The sequence below is a fragment of the Polypterus senegalus genome, chromosome 3 (genome assembly GCF_016835505.1).
Source record: "Polypterus senegalus isolate Bchr_013 chromosome 3, ASM1683550v1, whole genome shotgun sequence".
Lineage (NCBI taxonomy): Eukaryota > Metazoa > Chordata > Cladistia > Polypteriformes > Polypteridae > Polypterus > Polypterus senegalus.
In genome coordinates, this window is record NC_053156.1 from 54558887 (window position 1) to 54579402 (window position 20516).

Consider the following 20516-nt stretch of genomic DNA (forward strand, 5'->3'; position numbering starts at 1 on the left):
ATTTTATTAGAAGTTATACAATTTTATGCAGGACTGAAGTTTGAAATTATATTTAATTGTTAAAGTTAAGATCTATTTCTTATCTTTGTTTATTTTAAGTACTAATTGTGTCTAAAGTAACTTTTTTTTTTGTATTGTTAAAGTTAGTCTATACCAAGATGTTTCTTTTTTCACCTGCTTGGAATAACAGTCAGATTAAAAAAATCAACAAGGTTTTTGTGAATTTACTAAAGCAAAATTATAACCCTAAAATGCCACCCCATTGCATTTTGAGTTACATATTGATTTTATTCTTCAGTTCTGGTTTATGTAAATGCAGTGGTTTTTAATACCATTAAATGCAATGCAAATGTCTTTATTGTGCGCATTACACTTACATTAGTAATCACAAATCAGTTGCAGTTTTTTTTTATTCTGAGCTTTTTTTTTCTTTTCCTTATTTTCCTTCCTTTTTTGCATTTGGTTTATCCATATAAGACATCAACAAGGGTACTTGTCTTTATGTCCTTAAAGAAAATAAACAATTGGTTTGCCTCCATCATTATTGTCACCTTCTTACTGAGATGCCTGATCTACATTATTCAGAAGCTTCTTATTGTTTTAGCAGTATATGTAAAATGTAGTACTTTATTAGTGGCAAGAGTAATACAGAAAATTATATACAAATGTCTAGTAAATTTGCTTGTGTTTTTAAAAAGGTTATTAAATATAAATATAAATATTAAATATGTATATTTTTAACTAATGTCTTTCTAGCATTCTCAAGCACATCTGAAGTTGATATGACTGGCAGTTCCTTCAAATGTTTGCCTAAGCTTTCAGTTAAAGTAGTACAGTGATCCCTCGCTATATCGCACTTCGACTTTCGCGACTTCACTCCATCACGGATTTTAAATGTAAGCATATCTAAATATACATCACGGATTTTTCGCTGGTTCACGGATTTCTGCGGACAATGGGTCTTTTAATTTATGGTACATGCTTCTTCAGTTTGTTTGCCCAGTTGATTTCATACAAGGGACGCTATTGGCGGATGGCTTAGAAGCTACCCAATCAGAGCATGTATTACGTATTAAATAAAACTCCTCAATGATATACGATATGCTTCCCGCTCGGTACTTGATTGTTTACTTTTTTCTCTCTCTCTCTCTCTCTCTCTCTGACATTCTCTCCTCCTGAAACGCATTCCTTTGAAGAGGAAGATATGTTTGCATTCTTTTAATTGTGAGAAAAACTGTCATCTCTGTGTTGTCATGGAACACAGTTTAAACTTTTGACTAAAGGGTGTTGTTTCATGTCTAGAGGGCTCTAATAATGTTAACAGTGTGGGAGAGTTTCTAAGGGCTTAAAATATATAAAAATAACCATACAAACATATGGTTTCTACTTCGCGGATTTTCACCTATCGCGGGGGGTTCTGGAACGCAACCCGCTATCGAGGAGGGATTACTGTAATGTGTCTAAAATTCACATGGATTGTAGACTAATAAAAATGCAAATATTCATTGTGACAAGTATTAAAACAGTAATTTGACTTGTTTTGAATGATTGTTAAATTAAGAATCTAATGACCACAAAACGTAATTAGCCCCTCCATATATACTCAGCAAAAAAAGAAACGTCCCTTTTTCAGGACTGTGTATTTCAACAATAATGTTTTAAAATCCAAATAACTTTACAGATCTTCATTGTAAAGGGTTTATACAATGTTTTCCATGCATGTTCAATTAACCATAATCAATTAATTAACATGCACCTGTGGAATGGTCGTTAAGACCTTAACAGCTTGCAGAAAGTAGGCATTTAAGGTCACAGTTCTAAAAATGCAGGACACTAAAGAGACTTGTCTACCGACTGTGAAAAACACCCAAAGAAAGATGCCCAGGGTCCCTGCTCATCTGCGTGAATGTACATTAGGCGTGCTGCAGGGAGGCATGAGAACTGCTGATGTGGCTAGGGCAATAAATTGCCATGTCCGCACTGTGAGACGCCTAAGACAGCGCTACAGGGAGACAGGAAGGACAGCTGATCATCCTCGCAGTGGAAGAGCCCGGATCTCAATCCCATTGAGCACGTCTGGGACCTGTTGGATCGCAGGGTGAGGGCTAGGGCCATTCCCCCAGAAATGTCCAGGAACTTGCAAGTGCCTTGGTGGAAGAGTGGGGTAACATCTCACAGCAAAAACTGACAAATCTGGTCCAGTCCATGAGGAGGAGATGCACTGCAGTACTTCAAGCAGCTGGTGGCCACACCAGATACTGACTGGTACTTTTGATTTTGAGCCTCCCTTCATTCAGGGACACATTGTGAAACATTTTTAGTTTATGTCTTATGGTGTTGACTCTTTTAGTGTTCATACAAATATTTACACATTAAGTTTACTGAAAGTAAAAACAGTTGAAAGTCAGAGAACGTTTCTTTTTTTGCTGAGTATATGTGGATACTTGTACATAGCTAGCACAGGTCACAGCACAACATGGGTAATCAAAGCAGAACTGAAAAAGGTCATAATAGAACATGTTTCATCTATATATATATATATATATATATATATATATATATATACATATATATATACTCCCTGCTCACCAACCCCCAGGTTTGGTCCAGTGGAAATACAATTTAAACTGTTTTTTTATGAGAATTGTTACATATGCATTATGTTCACTTTTTATTTAAAAATTTCACTAAAAACAATATTTGGAATGAACTTTTCTTCAAGATCACATTGAATTTTGATTCCTTGTTTGGTCTTACAGCGTGATAATGCAACGTATGACTGGCCATGAGTGAATATCGTTTCTTTGTCTCTTATAAATAAACCGAATTTTTCAAATGTTTGTCCTTTTGATTTAATTGTCATTGCAAAAGCTATGGGAAACTGTACATGTTTTAATACGAATGGCATATCAAGATCTCCTTTTTGCCCGATCACTGTTTCGAGTTCATTCAATAGAAAATAAGACTTTCTGATAAAACGATCTACTTACTGTACGGAAGTTGGAATATCCAGAGCCGATGTAGCCGGTGGCATTGTTCTCAAGAAGCTGCGGATTTCTGGCCATTGTGGATTGCACGTCATTGTAATACATAAATCTGTCCAACCAATAGTTCTGGATATTGCCATTGCATCATGATGTAACTGTTGCAATGCTCTTGGACTACTTTGATATGATTATGGTAGTATTACTGCTTTACCTATTTTGAATTTGTCTGAACTATTGATATTTGAATTTTAAACATGATCAATGAGTTCCGTTCTAAGTTTAGCTTGATTCAATTTAATAAAGAGGAGACTATTAGGTGCAACTTTTACATATGCATTAATAATGTAATGTTGCAATAGACGTTGAGATGATAAAAGTGGGTTAAATTCATGGGAACGTAGCGGTAATTTTAACCCAAAATATTTTGTGGTTGGTGTTCGTTTTTCTGAATGTGTTTGTTTGTTCACATGATTGTATGACCATCCTGTTCGCCATCTGGGAAAAGCAAAGGAAAGAGTAAAGGGTCGGCATGTGGCGATGTATTTGATATAAATGATGAATCATGCTTTGCCTTTGGATATACATGAATACCAACTGTGTCTTTGATATCTTTCTTTTTTTGAATTATCACTGACAATTCATCATATGTGGGTTTATTGTAAATGCTACTGTGATCTTTCGGATTCGTATAGAAATCCAAGAAAAATTCTTTGTCCGTGTTTTGCTGATAAATTTTGTGTAAAGTGCAATACTTTTGGACGTATGGATTTGTATCCATTATTGGTTGTATAATTTCTATTACATCGGATCGTTCAACTCTTTCGATTCTATATTGCATTACTTCTCAGTGATCATAAATATACACCTGACCAAATAGTGGTTATTTTGTAATTAAACTTGTCGTAACTGTAATTGTTGCGGGAACACAGATTCTAATAGTGTATGGTCTATTATTGTGTAAATCAGCATTTTTTGCTTAGAATGATGCTAACACGAAAAGATTATTGTAGACGCGTATATTGTGCCTGTAGCGTTTGTGGATTTCACTTTCACCAAACAACAAATCTTTTAATTCTTGCGGAAACGCATCTTCATTGGGAAGCAGCAGTACTTTTCCCTGATGGCAACACGAATTAGACGATCTACAAGTCTCCGACTTAAATTTTAAATCTTGTAATATCTACATACAGGGTGGTCCAGATCTAATTATGCAGATCCAGATCGTCTGGATGACTTTGATTTATGCGAGGACGATTCCAATTGGGTGTGAAGGTGATTCTTCATGTTAAAAGTTCGCACACTTCTTGACAGTCCGGGATTTTTCATACACACACACTATGGGGTGCTAAACATGTGAGCTCCCCAAATAGAGACAAATGCTCCTGGGAAAACCATTGCTCCTTATCCTTGCATTATAACGCATAATACAAGCCTCGCGCATTACTCTGCCGACTTAAAAGTCGTGCGCAGCGCCTGTCAGATTTGGAATTGATTGTTTGCTTTTATCTCTCTCTCCGCTCCTAGCGGAACTGTCATCTCTGACTTGTCATGGAGCACGTTTTAGCTCATGTGTTTGCAGTTTTGAAATCAAAAATCTCCTGTGTCTCTGTGCAAATCTGTGACCCAAGCGTGAGAAGTGGTACCAGGAGTGGTTGCACAGATGGATGCCGCCGAAGACTTATTTCAGAGGTCTAAAACTTATGCACTTAAAGACTGGAAACTAAACATGGATGACCCAATCCGTGCGCAAATTCAAGATTTGATACATAAAGTGCACTGCTGGTTTGAAGGAGACGTGATGGAAACAGTTGTCGTGAATATATTACTGGCCGGCATACCTGCAGTTCTTAGAGATGAATTTCTACATCATGATATTAAATCATTAACGATTATGTCCAGACGATTAGAGGGTGCACAGTCCGATTGGAGAAAGAGCGGTGGATTTCATGCTGCTTCGCAACCTGTGAACGAACGTCCAGGACATTCTCGTCGCTTCAATCGAGAAGCTGCAGGACCTGAAAATCGAATGGGGTCAGGTAGGACCCCGGGAAATTCAGTCCTAGATGAGACGCCTGTTTCTGGGGAGACTGCGGCAACAGCAGGCCGAGGAAACCGTGGACAGTACAGAGCATGTCGACGTGGACGTCGCAGAGGATATTTCGTAAGCGAAGCCGACCGTAGATGTTTCCGGTGTGATCAACTCGGCCATTTGGCAAGAGAATGTCTCTTGTCTCCAGCTCATTCAATGGAGATTGAACTGGCCGAGGTTTGTTGCTCAACTATTACATATCCTTCGGATGGAAAAGATGGCTTGTTGATCCCGGTGAAATTGGGGGGCAGAGAAATCTCAGCATTGTTAGACTCGGGAAGTGACCTTTGTATTGTGAGACGAGACTGTCTTAATGAACAGTGCCTTAGAGACTGTAAAAATACGCTGTGTACACGGTGATGTTAAAGATTATCAGACTTTACTTCTTCCTTTAACTTCTAGGGTTCGTCACTTTAAGGTTTGGTCTGCCATTTCAGACTCGTGCTCTTGGACATTACTCATAGGACGGAGAAATGCCCTTTTTCTGAAACTGATTAATAAATGTAAGGGACCAGTAGTCCAGTCCACTAATGAACTTAGTGCTGGGGGAGAAGAAGAAGAAAACCAAGGCGAAGAACTGGTAGCGGCCGGGAAAAATCTAGAGCCCAACTTAGATATTGAACCCGATCTCTCCAGCGAGACGGAGGAGGTCACCCCCGACAATCTTCCAGAATGGGCTGGTCCTTCTACATCTTCCCAGATTGCAAACGCCTCCGAACACAAACCGAGCGTTAATGAACAATCAGATTTTGTGCGTTTGCAGCATACTGATAGCTCATTAGAATATGCATTTAAACAGGCTCGCCCTGCTAATGACTGTTATTATCAAGAGCGTAATTCGGGGGTGTGAAAACCCCACACTTTATAGAAAAGGACAGTTTCCTTTTCAGAGTGATCTCAGATCATTTGGAGGGGGAATTTATTGAACATCTGGTGGTACCTGAAGCACATAGAGGGAAACTGTTTTGCATCTGGCACATTCACACATCTTGGGGGGGCACCTCGGTGCCAACAAAACTAGAGACCGGTTATCAAAACGATTTTATTGGCTTAATATAGGAAAAGATGTTGAACGGTTTTGTACTTCATGTCCAGACTGCCAGATCATCTCTGCTTATAAGCCAGGGCCCCGCCATTATTGAGGAGCGTGTGAGTCCAGTAAATTACAAGGTTAGAATACCAGGCCGGCGCAAACCATTCCAGATTTTACACATTAACCTCTTGAAGGAATGGCACGACCGACAAAAGGTTAACACTTCCTTGGCTGCTGTACCAGGCAAGACTAACATTACAAAACATAAAATTACCACTGAACCTGATGTTCCCGTACAGATGCGGCCGTTTCAGATATCGGAAGCGCGGCGAAATGTTGTGTGCGAAGAGGTAAATAAAAATGCTGACACTGGGTGTAATTCGTGAAAGTAGAAGTGACTGGTGCAGCCCAGTCGTATTAGTCCCAAAGCAAGACGGTTCGGTTCTGTATCAATTTCAGACGCTTGAATAAGTTCTCTAAATTCGATGCTTATCACATGCCCTGTGTTGATGAACTGTTGGAAAAACTGGGTCAGGCGAGCTATATCTCCACGCTAGATCTCACGAAAGGCTATTGGCAGGTGCCTTTAGAGGCTAGCAGTTGTGAGAAAACATCATTTGTGACTCCTGACGGACTCTGTGAATTTACAAGACTCCCGTTTGGTCTTCACGGGGCACTTCTGACTTTTCAACGCATGATGGATCAGATCCTGCGTCCTCGCTCTGAATATGCTGGGGCATATCTTGACGATGTCATGATTTTCAGCAATGATTTGCGAACACACTTAGAGCGGCTTCAAGCCGTTCTTGGAAGCTTGAAACAGGCTGGCCTTACTGCTAACACAAAAAAATGTAAACTGGGCATGTCTGAGACACATTACCTAGGCTATTCTATGGGTAAGGGTTTACTTAGGCCACAATTAAGGAAAATAGAAGAAATGCTTGCTTATCCGAGACCTGGGACACAGAAGCAGGTGCGCGCATTTCTGGGGCTTGCTGGTTACTACAGAAGATTCATCCCAAATTTTTCACATAGAGCTGTTCACCTTACGGAACTTAATAGAGGCAAGAAAAACCGACCTATCTTGTGGACAGAAAATTGCGAACGTTCTTTCAGCGATTTAAAAATAAACATTGTCTTCTTACCCGGTTCTAAGAAATACGGATTTCACAAAAGATTTTATCTTGCAAAAAGACGCGTGCGCGCAGTGTTGTCTCAGATTTTTGATGGAGAGGAACATCCAATCACATATTTAAGTAGGAAATTATTACCTAGGGAGCGTAATTATTCTTCAATTGAGAAAGAATGCTTGGCAATCAGGTGGGCTGTGGAAGCACTTCGATATTACTTGTGGGGACGAAACTTCACTTTGGTAACTGATCATGCTCCATTCCAGTGGTTGTACCGACAGAAAGATACAAACTCTCGTCTAATGAGATGGTTTCTGGGTTTACAACCTTAGAGTTTCACAGTAAAGCACCGACCAGGTTCTGAACACGTCAACGCAGACGTATTATCCACGACTACATGAACATGAACTTGGTACAGAGAGTCGCTTGATTCACACGAATGTGAATAAAGCTGAGGGGGAGGGTGTGAACTGGAGGGCTGATCGCACCCCAAATAGAGACAAATGCCCCTGGGAAAACCACAAAGCCTGAAACACTGACTACCCTCACATTGCTCCTTATCCTTGCACTATAACGCGTAATACAAGCCTCGCGAGGTACTCCGCCGACTTAAAAGCCGTGCGCAGCGCCTGTCAGATTTGGAATTGATTGTTTGCTTTTATCTCTCTCTCTGCTCCTAGTGGAACTGTAATCTCTGAACTGTCATGGAGCATGTTTAAGCTCATGTGTTTGCAGTGTTTGAATAAAAATGCTTCTTGTTTCTACGACCTCCTGTGTCTCTGTGCAAATCTGTGACCCAAGCGTGACAATATATAGATATATATATATATATATATATATATATATATATATATATATATATATATATATATATATATATATATATATAATCTCTCTCTCTCTCTCCTTGGCGGAGTAAAAAGAAAAGGAAATATTTTAATAACATAACATGATTGACAATGTAATTGTTTTGTCATTGTCATGAGTGTTGTCATATATAGTTTTATATATATATATATATATATATATATATATATATATATATATATATATATATATATATATATATATATAGTTTTATATATATATACACACACATATATATATACACATACACACTATGGGGTGCTAATAAATATATATATACTAGCAGAATACCCGCGCTTCGCAGCGGAAAAGTAGTGTGTTAAAGAAGTTATGAAAAAGAAAAGCAAACATTTTAAAAATAACGTAAGATGATTGTTAATGTAATTGTTTTGTCATTGATATGATTGTTGCTGGCATATATATATATATATATATATATATATATATATATATATATATATATATATATATACACATATATATATATACACATATATATATATATATATATATACTGTATATATACACATACTACATATATACATATATATACAAATCTACAAATCTATATATATACATATATATATATATATATATTAGGGGTGGGACTCGATTAAAAAATTAATCCAATTAATTAGAGGCTGTGTAAGAATTAATCTTGATTAATCGTATGTAATCGCACACGTAAATTTGCCCCAAATCGCAAATGTTTTTTTTTTTATTTTAAAAGCGGTTTTAGTGGGCGACAGAATCAAATAATAGACATGGACATGAATATTGTAAACTGAAGCTGTTTTAATTTCTGAAAAAAAGCCTTTAAACTGCATTTGAATTCAAAACAGAAACAAAAATATCATCCCTGGTTAAAATTGGGCAGACTTAAAAATAAAGTGGTAGTTTAAGTACTTTAAGTACATTTTCAGAATAGTATTGTCTTTAAATAATAATAACCAAAATTTCACCATAAAGTGCAGTTTTCTTCTTAAAAAATAAGTCAGAAACATAAAAGGTAATTTGACCAGCTTACTCTTTAAACTCTGAGTAACATTAGCCAAAATTATTTTGTACATTAGGCTAAAACAGTGTGATCATTGAACATTTTGTAATTAGATGTATTTAGAATTACTAACGGTCACGGAAGTCCAATGATCCCCAGTAAGAGCCACAAAGTCCGCTTTCTGTAATGCATCTAATTTTGCTTGCTTTTCAGTGTGCACAAAACCATGCTTTTATCAAGGCGCTCGGAAGTCGAAATGATCAGTCGTAGGAGCAGCGCTTTATTCCGACTCTAACATTTTTGTAGCTGTGATGTGTGCATCAGTGTAATGGATGTACCAGGAAATCATGCATTGACAAAAGTTCCGTTTGCTTGGAATTGAAAGTGTGATTAAATCGTTATTTTTAGCAGCGTTATGGAGTACATGCATCGAAGCTTCTCAGCTGTGCTTGTGCTAAGAAAGGGAAAATTTTAAAAATAACGTAACATGATTCTCGTTAACCTAATATTTTTCATACGTCCCAAACCAAGGAGATCGAAGGTAAAATGAATCGGTAGCGCATACATAGTCAGTACATCCCTCTCGGGAATCGAACCTCTAATGTCGTTAGAGGAAGACTCTACAATTAGCCACAGCGTGTGGCTTGTCTATGCTAAAGTATGTATTGTAGATCGGGTATATATATACATTTATATATATATACCCGTGTACGCAGTGGAGAAGTAGAAGTTATGAAAAGAAAAGGGAACATTTTAAAAATAGCGTAACATGATTGTCAATATACAGTAATTGTTTTGTGAGTGTTATTGAATGTTGCTGTCATCAAGGATTTGATTATCATTATTTCTTTCAATCAGGCTCGTATTTGTAGGATGTGTTCAAGTTACATTCCGTGTTTGTCAATCGTTGTAAAGATAAGAGGTTTCATTCATCGATTAGTTCCTTACTGCATCAATAAACAGCTCGTCTTCCTTTTTATCTGTGATGTGACAAACTGCATGCACGGGTTTTTTTACACTGTCTTCCTTTAGCAGGACATTCACTTTTTCCACCGTGTGCTTTGTTTCGCAGTAGCTGCACTTATGAATATGATTGTATGTATAAGGCGCTTCATATTTTTTGCTGCCTTCTCAATTGTGTAATTCGGTTTTGTTCAGCACTCTTTGGAACTGTTGCTTTTGTCTGTGCACTGCGTCAGTTCCGTGAGCCGCTTGGTGTTCTTGCATCGAAGGTTCCCAGCTGTACTGGTGCCATCTCATGTAATGTCAGCTAAGACCCGGCACTTAAAACTTTCTCTCGCAGTTTCAATGAGTTTGTGCCAAACACCACCCTGACCATCTCATCTTCCTCTGCATAAGCACAGTCCTTCACCGTGAATATTTACGGCAGTGTTTGTATTGGATTGCGCTGATGGGCGGCCTTATATGGGCAGGCACTAAATTACAAGCGCTAGTGGTAGCCTATGAACTTAATTTAATATAAACTTACGGTTCACGCCGTGCTTTGTTTCCGCAGTAGCTGTACTTATGAATATGCTTGTATGCATCATTTGCTTCATAATGTTTTTCTGCCTTCTCAATTGTGAAATGGCGTTTTGTGCTGATCGCTGTTTGGAGTTCTTCCTTGTGCTCTACGTACTTACGTAGGAGGCGTGATGATGTCACACGAAACTCCGCCCCGCGGCCATCTCCAACTCAAGACTCCATTACATTATATGGGGAAAAATAGCTTCCAGTTATGACCCTTATGCGTAGAATTTGAAATGAAACCTGCCCAACTTTTGTAAGTAAGCTGTAAGGAATAAGCCTGCCAAATTTCAGCCTTCTACCTACACGGGAAGTTGGAGAATTAGTGATGAGTCAGTGAGTGAGTGAGTGAGTGAGTGAGTGAGTGCTTTGCCTTTTATTAGTATATATATATATGTATGTATGTATGTATATGTATGTATGTATGTATATGTATGTATGTATGTGTATATATATATGTATGTGTGTATGTATATATATATATATATATATATATATATATATATATATATATATACACACATACAGTAATCCCTCCTCGATCGCGGGGGTTGCGTTCCAGAACCCCCCGCGATAGGTGAAAATCATGAAGTAGAAACCATATGTTTGTATGATTATTTGTATATATTTTAAGCCCTTAGAAACTCTCCCACACTGTTTATAAATATTCTCTGCACAGTTATACAGTAAACCCTTGTTTATCGGGTTAATCCGCTCCAGACAGATAAATGAATTTCCACGAAGTAGGATTCTTTATTTATAAATCTAATATTTTAGCAGTTAGAGCATAGAAAACCTGTTTCGACCTTCTAAATATGTTTTTAACATTATTAAAGCCCTCTAGACATGAAATAACACCCTTTAGTCAAAAGTTTAAACTGTGCTCCATGACAAGACAGAGATGACAGTTCTTTCTCACAATTAAAAGAATGCAAACATATCTTCCTCTTCAAAGTGCGCGTAAGGAGCGGAGAATGTCAGAGAGAGAGTAAAGTAAACAATGAAAAATCAATAGGGCTGGTGCGCTTTTAAGTATGCAAGCACCGCGATAAAGCAGCGGCAATGAAGGGATCAATGCGAAGGTAGCCTTTCAGCATTTTTACAGGAGCGTCCGTATCTTCTAAGCAAACAGCCTCTGTGCAAAAGCCCCTCTGCTCACATCTCCTCCGTCAAGCGCAGAGAGCGTCAGAGAGAGAGAGAGCGCGAGATTAAAGCAAACAATCAAAAAATCAATAAGTGTGCTTTTGGGCCTCGATAAAGCGGCATTTCTTAGAGGAACGTCCGTATCCACTAGGCAAACAGCTTCTGTGCAAGCAGCACCTCTGCTCACACCCCCTCCGTCAGGCGCAGAGAATGTCAGAGAGGGTGAGATGGAGGCAGAGACAAGCAAACAATCGAGCACCGCGCAGGAGGGATATCTTATAGCATTGAGGAGTTTTAGTTAATATGTAATACGTGCTATGATTGGGTAGCTTCTAAGCCATCCGCCAATAGCGTCCCTTGTATGAAATCAACTGGGCAAACAAACTGAGGAAGCATGTACCATAAATTAAAAGACCCATTGTCCGCAGAAATCCATGAATCAGCGAAAAATCCATAATATACATTTACATATGCTTACATATAAAATCCGCGATAGAGCAAAACTGCGAAAGTAAACAGGCAAATACATTGATTTTGTGAATATATAAAGTCAGCGTCAGAATATATAAAGCGCTGACTTTATTTAAGTTTTGACTTTATATATTCCAGCGCTGACTTTATATATTCAGAAATATTCCAACGCTGTCTTTATATACTCGGGTTTTGACTATATATTTGGGAATGACTTTATATATTCCAGCGCTGACTTTATATATTCAAGTTTTGACATTATATATTCAGAAACAAGTTTTGACTTTATATATACCGACAGTGACTTTATATAATCAAGGTTTGACTTTATATATTCGGGAATGACTTTTTATATATTAAACTTTTGACTTTATATAGTTAAATTTAGTCATCATTGCATAACTTTTTCTTTACCATAGAAATTTAAAGACTAAATTCAACTTCCATTGCTAAGAAAGATATTTCTGGCGACTAAATAGAACCTACTTATATCCAAATCCGAGCTATTGAGCCATTGCCTGCCTGCCTGAATAAGTCACCCTCGCTTCGCTCTTAGTTTTTTACCGTTCATTTAATCATGGCTAGTTTTTTACCGTTCATTTAATCATGGCTAGTGGCGGAAAAATTATAAAGTGGAAGGAGGATTGCACCAAGTATGGCTTTACAAAAAACAATTATTGATGGCGAATCGATTATTCATAAAGCTTCAACTGGTGATCTGTTTTTCTGTGTTAACCTCATATTTTGTCATACTTCTTCTCAAACCAAGGGGGTGCGAGGGTAAAATGAATCGGGAAGCGCTGATCAATGTAATCGGTGTACCAGGAAATCATGCATTGACAGAAGTTCCCCTTTGCTTGTATTGCAAAGTGTGATTAAATTTCGTGATTTTTTAACGCGTTATGGAGCACATGCATCGAAGCTTCTCAGCTGTGCTTGTGCTAAGAAAAGGAAACATTTTAAAAATAACGTAACACGATTGTCAATGTAACCTTTTCTAAGTAGTGCCTGGAGGATTCAGTGTGGAGAAACTGTAGAGACAGCGTGTGTATTAACTTGTGAATTTTTCTGTGAGTATTTGGTGGCAGTGTCACAAAGTCGCTTCCGTAACACTGCATGCGTTAGCTGAGGAGCTCAGCTCAGATCAAAATGTTGTGAATGGGAGGGGAGATGATGACGTGACTCCTCCACCCTCCTTAACTGTCAATCCCCCACAAACACAGTCTATCGGAATTTGCATACGCACAGCCCTTCACGTGCAATTTTAACTTAGTTACAAAGTGATCAAAACTCTCGTTTATATCCTGCGTCCTCTCATTAAACTTGTATCCCGCATTACCCGTGGGCATGACAAACGCCAGCGGCAGCCTGTCTATGAACTTAATTTAAACTTTAGGTTTACACCTTGCTTTGTTTCCGAAATAGCAGCAGTCATGAATATGGTTGTATATGTACAATACAATACAATAGTTTATTTTTGTATAGCCCAAAATCACACAGGAAGTGCCACAATGGGCTTTAACAGGCCCTCCAGCCCCCCTTGACAGCCCCCCAGCCTTGACTCTCTGAGAAAAACTCCCAAAAAACCTTGTAGGGAAAATGGAAGAAACCTTGGGAAAGGCAGTTCAAAGAGACCCCTTTCCAGGTAGGTTGTGCGTGCAGTGGGTGTCAAAAGAAGGGGGTCAATACAACACAATACACAGAACAGAACAAATCCTTAATACAGCATAATAAAAATTTTAGAAGTACGGAGCAGAATTTAACAGTAGATGATATCACGTAATAAGATTTGGATATTTTTAGAGTTCTGGAGACCTCATCCATCAAGCTGCCTCCCCATTTGGCCATTCCACGGCTGAAACGTTGCTCCGATGAAAGGACCCCTCTTTCCCATGATTCCTGTGATCCTCCATCAGGGATGACTTTACCATAGGCAGGCAAACAACTTGGCAGGTGGGCCGTGGCATCAATTGCCACATTTGGGTACCGAGAACAGAAACAGAATAGGTGAGGGTTAGTATTCAATTCTAACTATCATGTTACTTATGTTTTAGTGCTAATAACTAACAACAAAGATGCAGTATGTACAGTTAATCGGCAGCTCTAGTCAGGATATGCTAAACTGAAGTAGTAAGTCTTCAGCCGGGATTTAAAGGCTGAGACTGAAGGGGCATCTCTTATTGAAGCAGGAAGATCATTCCACAGTTTTGAGGCCCTGTAACTAAAAGCTCGACCTCCCACTGTTATTTTATTAACCCATTAAAACCAGGAAGAGCTCAAAAACGTGCTGAAGAAAACGCATTATATAATTGAGAAGGCAGCAAAACAATAAGAAGCGAGCGACTGACATATACAACCATATCCATGAGTGCTGCTACTTCGGAATCAAAGCACGGTGTAAACCTAAAGTTTAAATCAAGTTCATAGACAGGCTGCCGCTGGCGTTTGTAATTTAGTGCTTGCCCATATAAGGACGACTGTGCTTATGCAGACGAAGATGAGTCAGGGTGGTGTTTGGCACAAACTCAGCGAAACTGCGAGAGAAACTTTTAAGTGCCGGGTCTTAGCTAACATTACATACTGCCATGGATATCACACGAGATGGCACCAGCACAGCTGGGAACCTTCGATGCAAGAACACCAAGCAGCTCACGTGAACTGACGCAGTGCACAAACAAAAAGCAACAGTTCCAAAGGGTGCTGAACAAAAACCGAATTACACAATTGAGAAGGCAGCAAAAAAATATGAAGCGTCTGATACATACAAGCATATTCATAAGTGCAGCTACTGCGGAAACAAAGCACACGGTGGAAAAAGTCAATGTCCCGCTAAAGGAAGACAGTGTTAAAAAAAAACCGTGCATGCAGTGTGTCACATCTCAGATATAGAGGAAGACGAGCTGTTTATTGATGCAGTAAGAAGCAAATCGATGAATGAAACCTCTTATCTTTACGACGATTGACAAACACGGAATGTAACTTGAACACAACACATCCTACAAATACGAACCTGATTGAAAGAAATGATGATAATAACACTCACAAAACAATTACTGTATATTGACAATCATGTTACACTATTTTTAAAATGTTCCCTTTTCTTTTCATAACTTCTTTAACACTACTTCTCCATATATATATATATATATATATATATATATATATATATATATATATATATATATATATATATAGGCAAATACTAATAAAAGGCTCACTCACTCACTCACTCACTCACTCATCACTAATTTTCCAACTTCCGTGTGGGTGGAAGGCTGAAATTTGGCAGGTTCATTCCTTACAAAAGTTGGGCAGGTTTTATATCGAAATTCTACGCGTAATGGTCATAACTGGAAGCTGTTTTCTCCATTTACTGTAATGGAGATGAGCTTCAACGCCGTGGGGGAGTTTCGTGTGACATCATCACGCAGTACATAGAAAACCAGGAAGACCTCCAAAAAGCGCTGAAGAAAACATTATATAATTGAGAAGGCAGCGAAACAATAAGAAGCGAGCGAGTGACATATACTACCATGTTCATGAGTTCTGCTACTTCGGAAACAAAGCACGATGTAAACCTACACTTTAAATTAAGTTCATAGACAGGCTGCGCTGGCGTTTGTAATTTAGTGCCTGCCCATATAAGGCCGTCCGTCAGCGGCAATCCAATAGCAAACTCCCACTAAATATTCACGGGTGAAGGACTGTGCTTATACAGACGAAGATGAGATGGTCAGGGTGGTGTTTGACACAAACTCAGCGAAACTGCGAGAGAAAGTTTTAAGTGCCAGGACTAAGGTAACATTAAATACAGCCATGGACATAGCACGAGATGGCACCAGCACAGCTGGGAACCTTCGATGCATGTAATCAGAGCGGCTCACGTGAACTGACGCAGTGAATTGCGCGATCACATTTCAAAAAATATATCTTTTCAAGTTCTATTTAGTCCATATTTGTCAAACTCAAGGGCCACGGGCCACATCCGACCCGGCATGTAATTATATCCAGCCAGCGAGATCATTTTATATACTGTATTATTGTTATTAATGGCCCAGGTATATGGCGCTGGTAACACAATAAACTACAGATCCCATAATGCAGCGCTTCAGCTGCCTTGCGAACACTTACCGCGTTAATCAAGTCTAGCTTATGATGCTGCAAGTTATTGCGAAGCTAGCTCACACGATGCTGGAGAGAAAAGTTCATTCTGAAAATAGAGCCTTTAAAAAGCGATGGGAGGCTGAGTATATGTTTACTGAACCCGTGTGTCTCATTTGTGGAGCTAATGTGGCTGTAATTACAGAATTTATTCTAAGATGGCACTATGAGACAAAACATCAGGGTAACCTGAATGCAATGCAGAAGATACAGAAAGCAGAAGAATTAAATAAGAATCTGACACTTCAGCGGACGTTTTTACCCGTGCACAATCACAAAGTAATTTCAAGTGAAGCTACTTTTATGGGAGACACAAATGCACCAGTGCAACTTGCCCTACTTTCCCTGTTGCCAAGTAATCTTGAACCAAGTCGTCACTACGGTGTTCCCAAATCCGCACTTTGCTGATAAACTGAGCGCACTGAGTTTGCACGCCGCTTTGTTGACTTTGAAGAACAAAAAAAGTCCGTCTACATGCGGCTCGAACATTGTGCATGTTTGGTTCCACATATCTGTGTGAGAAGCTCTTCTCAGTGATAAAGACTAACAAAACAGCACACATAAGTTGCTTCACTGATGAGCACCTGCAATCCATCCTGAGAATCTCCACAACACAGAACCTCACACCAAACAGAAACGAACCTGTTGCCAAAAAAAGATGCCAGGCGTCCAGCTCTAAAATGACATATGAGCAAAGACAACTGAATGATTTGATTTGTTATTGCTGAAAGGAACACATTTTATTTATATTTCCAGGTTTTGTTATGCAGCATGTTCATGTTTGAATTTGTATAATTTTGACAGGATATATTTTTATGGAGAGCAAAATCTTTTGGGATATTTAAAATCTAAGTTTATTTTTTATATAAAATTACATAAGAGTAAAGAAATTTGAATGTTTGTTCTTTTAATGTTTACTTTATTTCTAACGTGTATAATTTAGACAGGATATATTTTTATGGAGAGCAAAATATAAGTTGTTTAAGGTTTGAGTTGATTTATTCAGGAATAATATTCCTGCCTGTTTTTACCATTCCTACCAAAGATATTTCTGTCGACTAAATAAAAATTCCTTCTATTTAAAATTTAAATAGAACTTGAACAAATATGATAGTTCATAATATCCACGCAGACTTGCACGTAAGAGCGGGAGTTATCCGTTTTAACAAGCAGCGTATTGCACTGATACGAAATAGCTGTGTGTGTATATATGTAGATATGTATGTATATGTATATATATGTTTATATATGTGTGTGTGTATGTATATATATATATATGTATTTGTGTGTATGTATGTATGTGTGTATGTATATGTATGTGTATATATGTAGATATATACTGTATATGTATGTATATATGTGTATATGTATAGATATGTATATATATATATGTTTATGTGTGCGTGTGTAAATATATATATGACAGCAACACTCATTACTCACAACAGTGACAAAACAATTACATTGACAATCATGTTACGTTATTTTCAAAAATGTTTCCTTTTTTTCATTGCTTCTTTAACACACTACTTCTCCGCTGCGAAGCGCGGGTTTTCTGCTAGTATATTATATTAGATATATATATAGATATATATAGATATATATATAGATATATAGATATATATAGATATAGATATATATATAGATATAGATATATAGATATATATAGATATAGTCAGGGATGCCAGGGGCAATGACCCGGCCAGGACGCCATGAGGGACCAGATGTGGGTCTGCGCCCACCCTGGATCACGTGGGGGCCGCCTTCCTGGTTGTTTTGGGGGCCACGGGGCCCCGATCTACATACTCTCAAATAGACAAGCCACACACTGTGGCGCAATTGTAGAGGCTTCGCCTCTAGCGCCGACATCCGAGGTTCGATTCCAGAATGGGAATGCACTGAGTATGTACGCGCACTTCCCGATTCATTTTACCTCCCTCTTGGTTTGGAACGTATGAAAAAATATGCGGTTAACGTAGAATCATGTTACGTTATTTTTAAAATGTTTCCTTTTCTTAGCACAAGCACAGCTGAGAAGCTTCGATGCATGTACTTTAATCACACTTTCAATTCCAAGCAAAGGGGAACTTTTGTCAATGCATGATTTCCTGGTACATCGATTACACTGATGAACACATCACAGCTACAAAAATGTTAGAGTCGGAATAAAGCGCGTTCCTACGACTGATCGGAGGAAAATTTCATTTCAAACACTACCCAAGCGAAGCCTTGATAAAAGCATGGTTTTATGCACACTGAAAAGCAAGCAAAATTAGATGCATTACAGAAAGCGGACTTTGTGGCTCTTACTGGGGATCATTGGACTTCCGTGACCGTTAGTAATTCTAATTACAAAATGTTCAATGATCACACTGTTTTAGCCTAATGTACAAAATAATTTTGGCTAAGGTTACTCAGAGTTTAAAGATTAAGGTTGATCAAATTACCTTTTATGTTTCTGACTTATTTTTTTAAGAAGAAAAACTGCACTTTATGTTGAAATTTTGGTCATTATTATTTAAAGACAATACCATTCTGAAAATGTACTTAAAGTACTTAAACTTCCACTTTATTTTTAAGTCTTCCCAATTTTAACCAGGGATGATATTTTTGTTTCTGTTTTGAATTCAAATGCAGTTTAAAAGCAATTTTTTTTTTCAGAAATTAAAACACCTTGAGTTTGCAATATTCATGTCCATGTCTATTATTTGATTCTGTCACCCACTAAAACCCTTTTAAATTAAAAAAAACATTTGCGATTTGGGGCAAATTTACGTGTGCGATTACATACGATTAATCAAGATTAATTCTTACACAGCCTCTAATTAATTGGATTAATTTTTTTAATCCAGTCCCGCACGCACACACACACGCACACACACACACATGGGCGCGCGTGCATTGTTGCAGTGTTACTTTTCTTGGTTGTTTGTTAATTTTTCAACTGTTCATTTTTTTACGTGTGCTTAAAACTCATTAAAAAAGGTGTTTTTAGCGAGCTGGTTGTAAGGCTATAGCGCGAACTCTTCCAGTCTTAGTTTTCTCAGTTGTTTAAGGTTTTCTTAGTGTTATTCAATGTTTTTACGTTTAGTTTACTATTACGCTGTGCATTCAGTGGTATAATTAACTATATTTGTGCTTAAAAACGTAAAAAAATATATATATTTACATACAGTTCATACGGTAAATATAATTGTAAATAAAACGTGTGGTGGTTTGAAAACATGTCCGCCTGTCTGTGTCCGGGTTGGCTCCACAATACAGATACTCTAAATATAACCCACCTTAATATAGTGTATATAATACTAAAGATCAATCTAGCAAGGGTGTTTAGACATCCTTTAAACAAATAAGAATGTTTTAAATATGGATATCTACATACATGTTTAACTGCGAGCATCACAACAGCAGGAAATTGCTTCATTAAACAGAAAACAATAGGCATTCTGTCATTAAATGAAAAAGTGATAAATTTTGATATTTCAAAATTATTTTGTAAGTGATGTAGCATAGTTGTCTGTCAATGTTATATAGTATGCACACATTGATAGAAATAACGTATGAATAACATTACTTCTGTGTTTATTTTTTATAAATTCTTGTTTAGTTATTTAAAATAATCTTTAAATTGTAAATGAGCTTAACCCTTGCATTTTATGTCCCTGTAATTGAATAATTCTAGAGACATTGCTTTCTTACACTTCTGTATTTCTATGCTTTTGTATTATTATGTGTAATAATTCCTTTCATTCCTTTGTTTTCTTCCATGTCTTAATATTTTTTCTTCATAACAGCTACATCAAAAATTGAAAGTTCACCCATCCTGTCTCAAGATAACCGCCCAAAGCAAGAAGAATCCCGCACAGCATCTCGCCCTAGCAGACCAGCGGTAATATTAACTTCTCTTATTGTAATGTTTCGACTATGCTTTGAGTTGCATGTCAAGATGCATGCTCTTTGAGTTGATCCCTGTTTGTTAGAGTAAATTTAGCATTTAATTTCAAAATGTGATTTTCATAGTAAAGTTTTCAGAATATCTTTTTCAACAATTTTCATAACTAATATGATTCAGAAAACTGGCAGAGATCAACTGATAAAGATTGTATTAGAA

The 20516-nt window shown here is 37.7% G+C and overlaps 1 protein-coding gene across 4 annotated transcripts in view; it reads left to right on the plus strand.

Moving 5' to 3' along the window:
- Positions 1-20516, plus strand: part of mink1 (misshapen-like kinase 1) — a 232261-nt gene that overhangs the window by 144287 nt on the left and 67458 nt on the right. For all 4 annotated transcript variants that reach the window (XM_039747227.1, XM_039747228.1, XM_039747229.1 and 1 more), the window contains one exon: positions 20200-20294. In XM_039747227.1, the coding sequence (XP_039603161.1) occupies positions 20200-20294 (95 nt within the window). The remainder of the gene's footprint in view (positions 1-20199; positions 20295-20516) is intronic.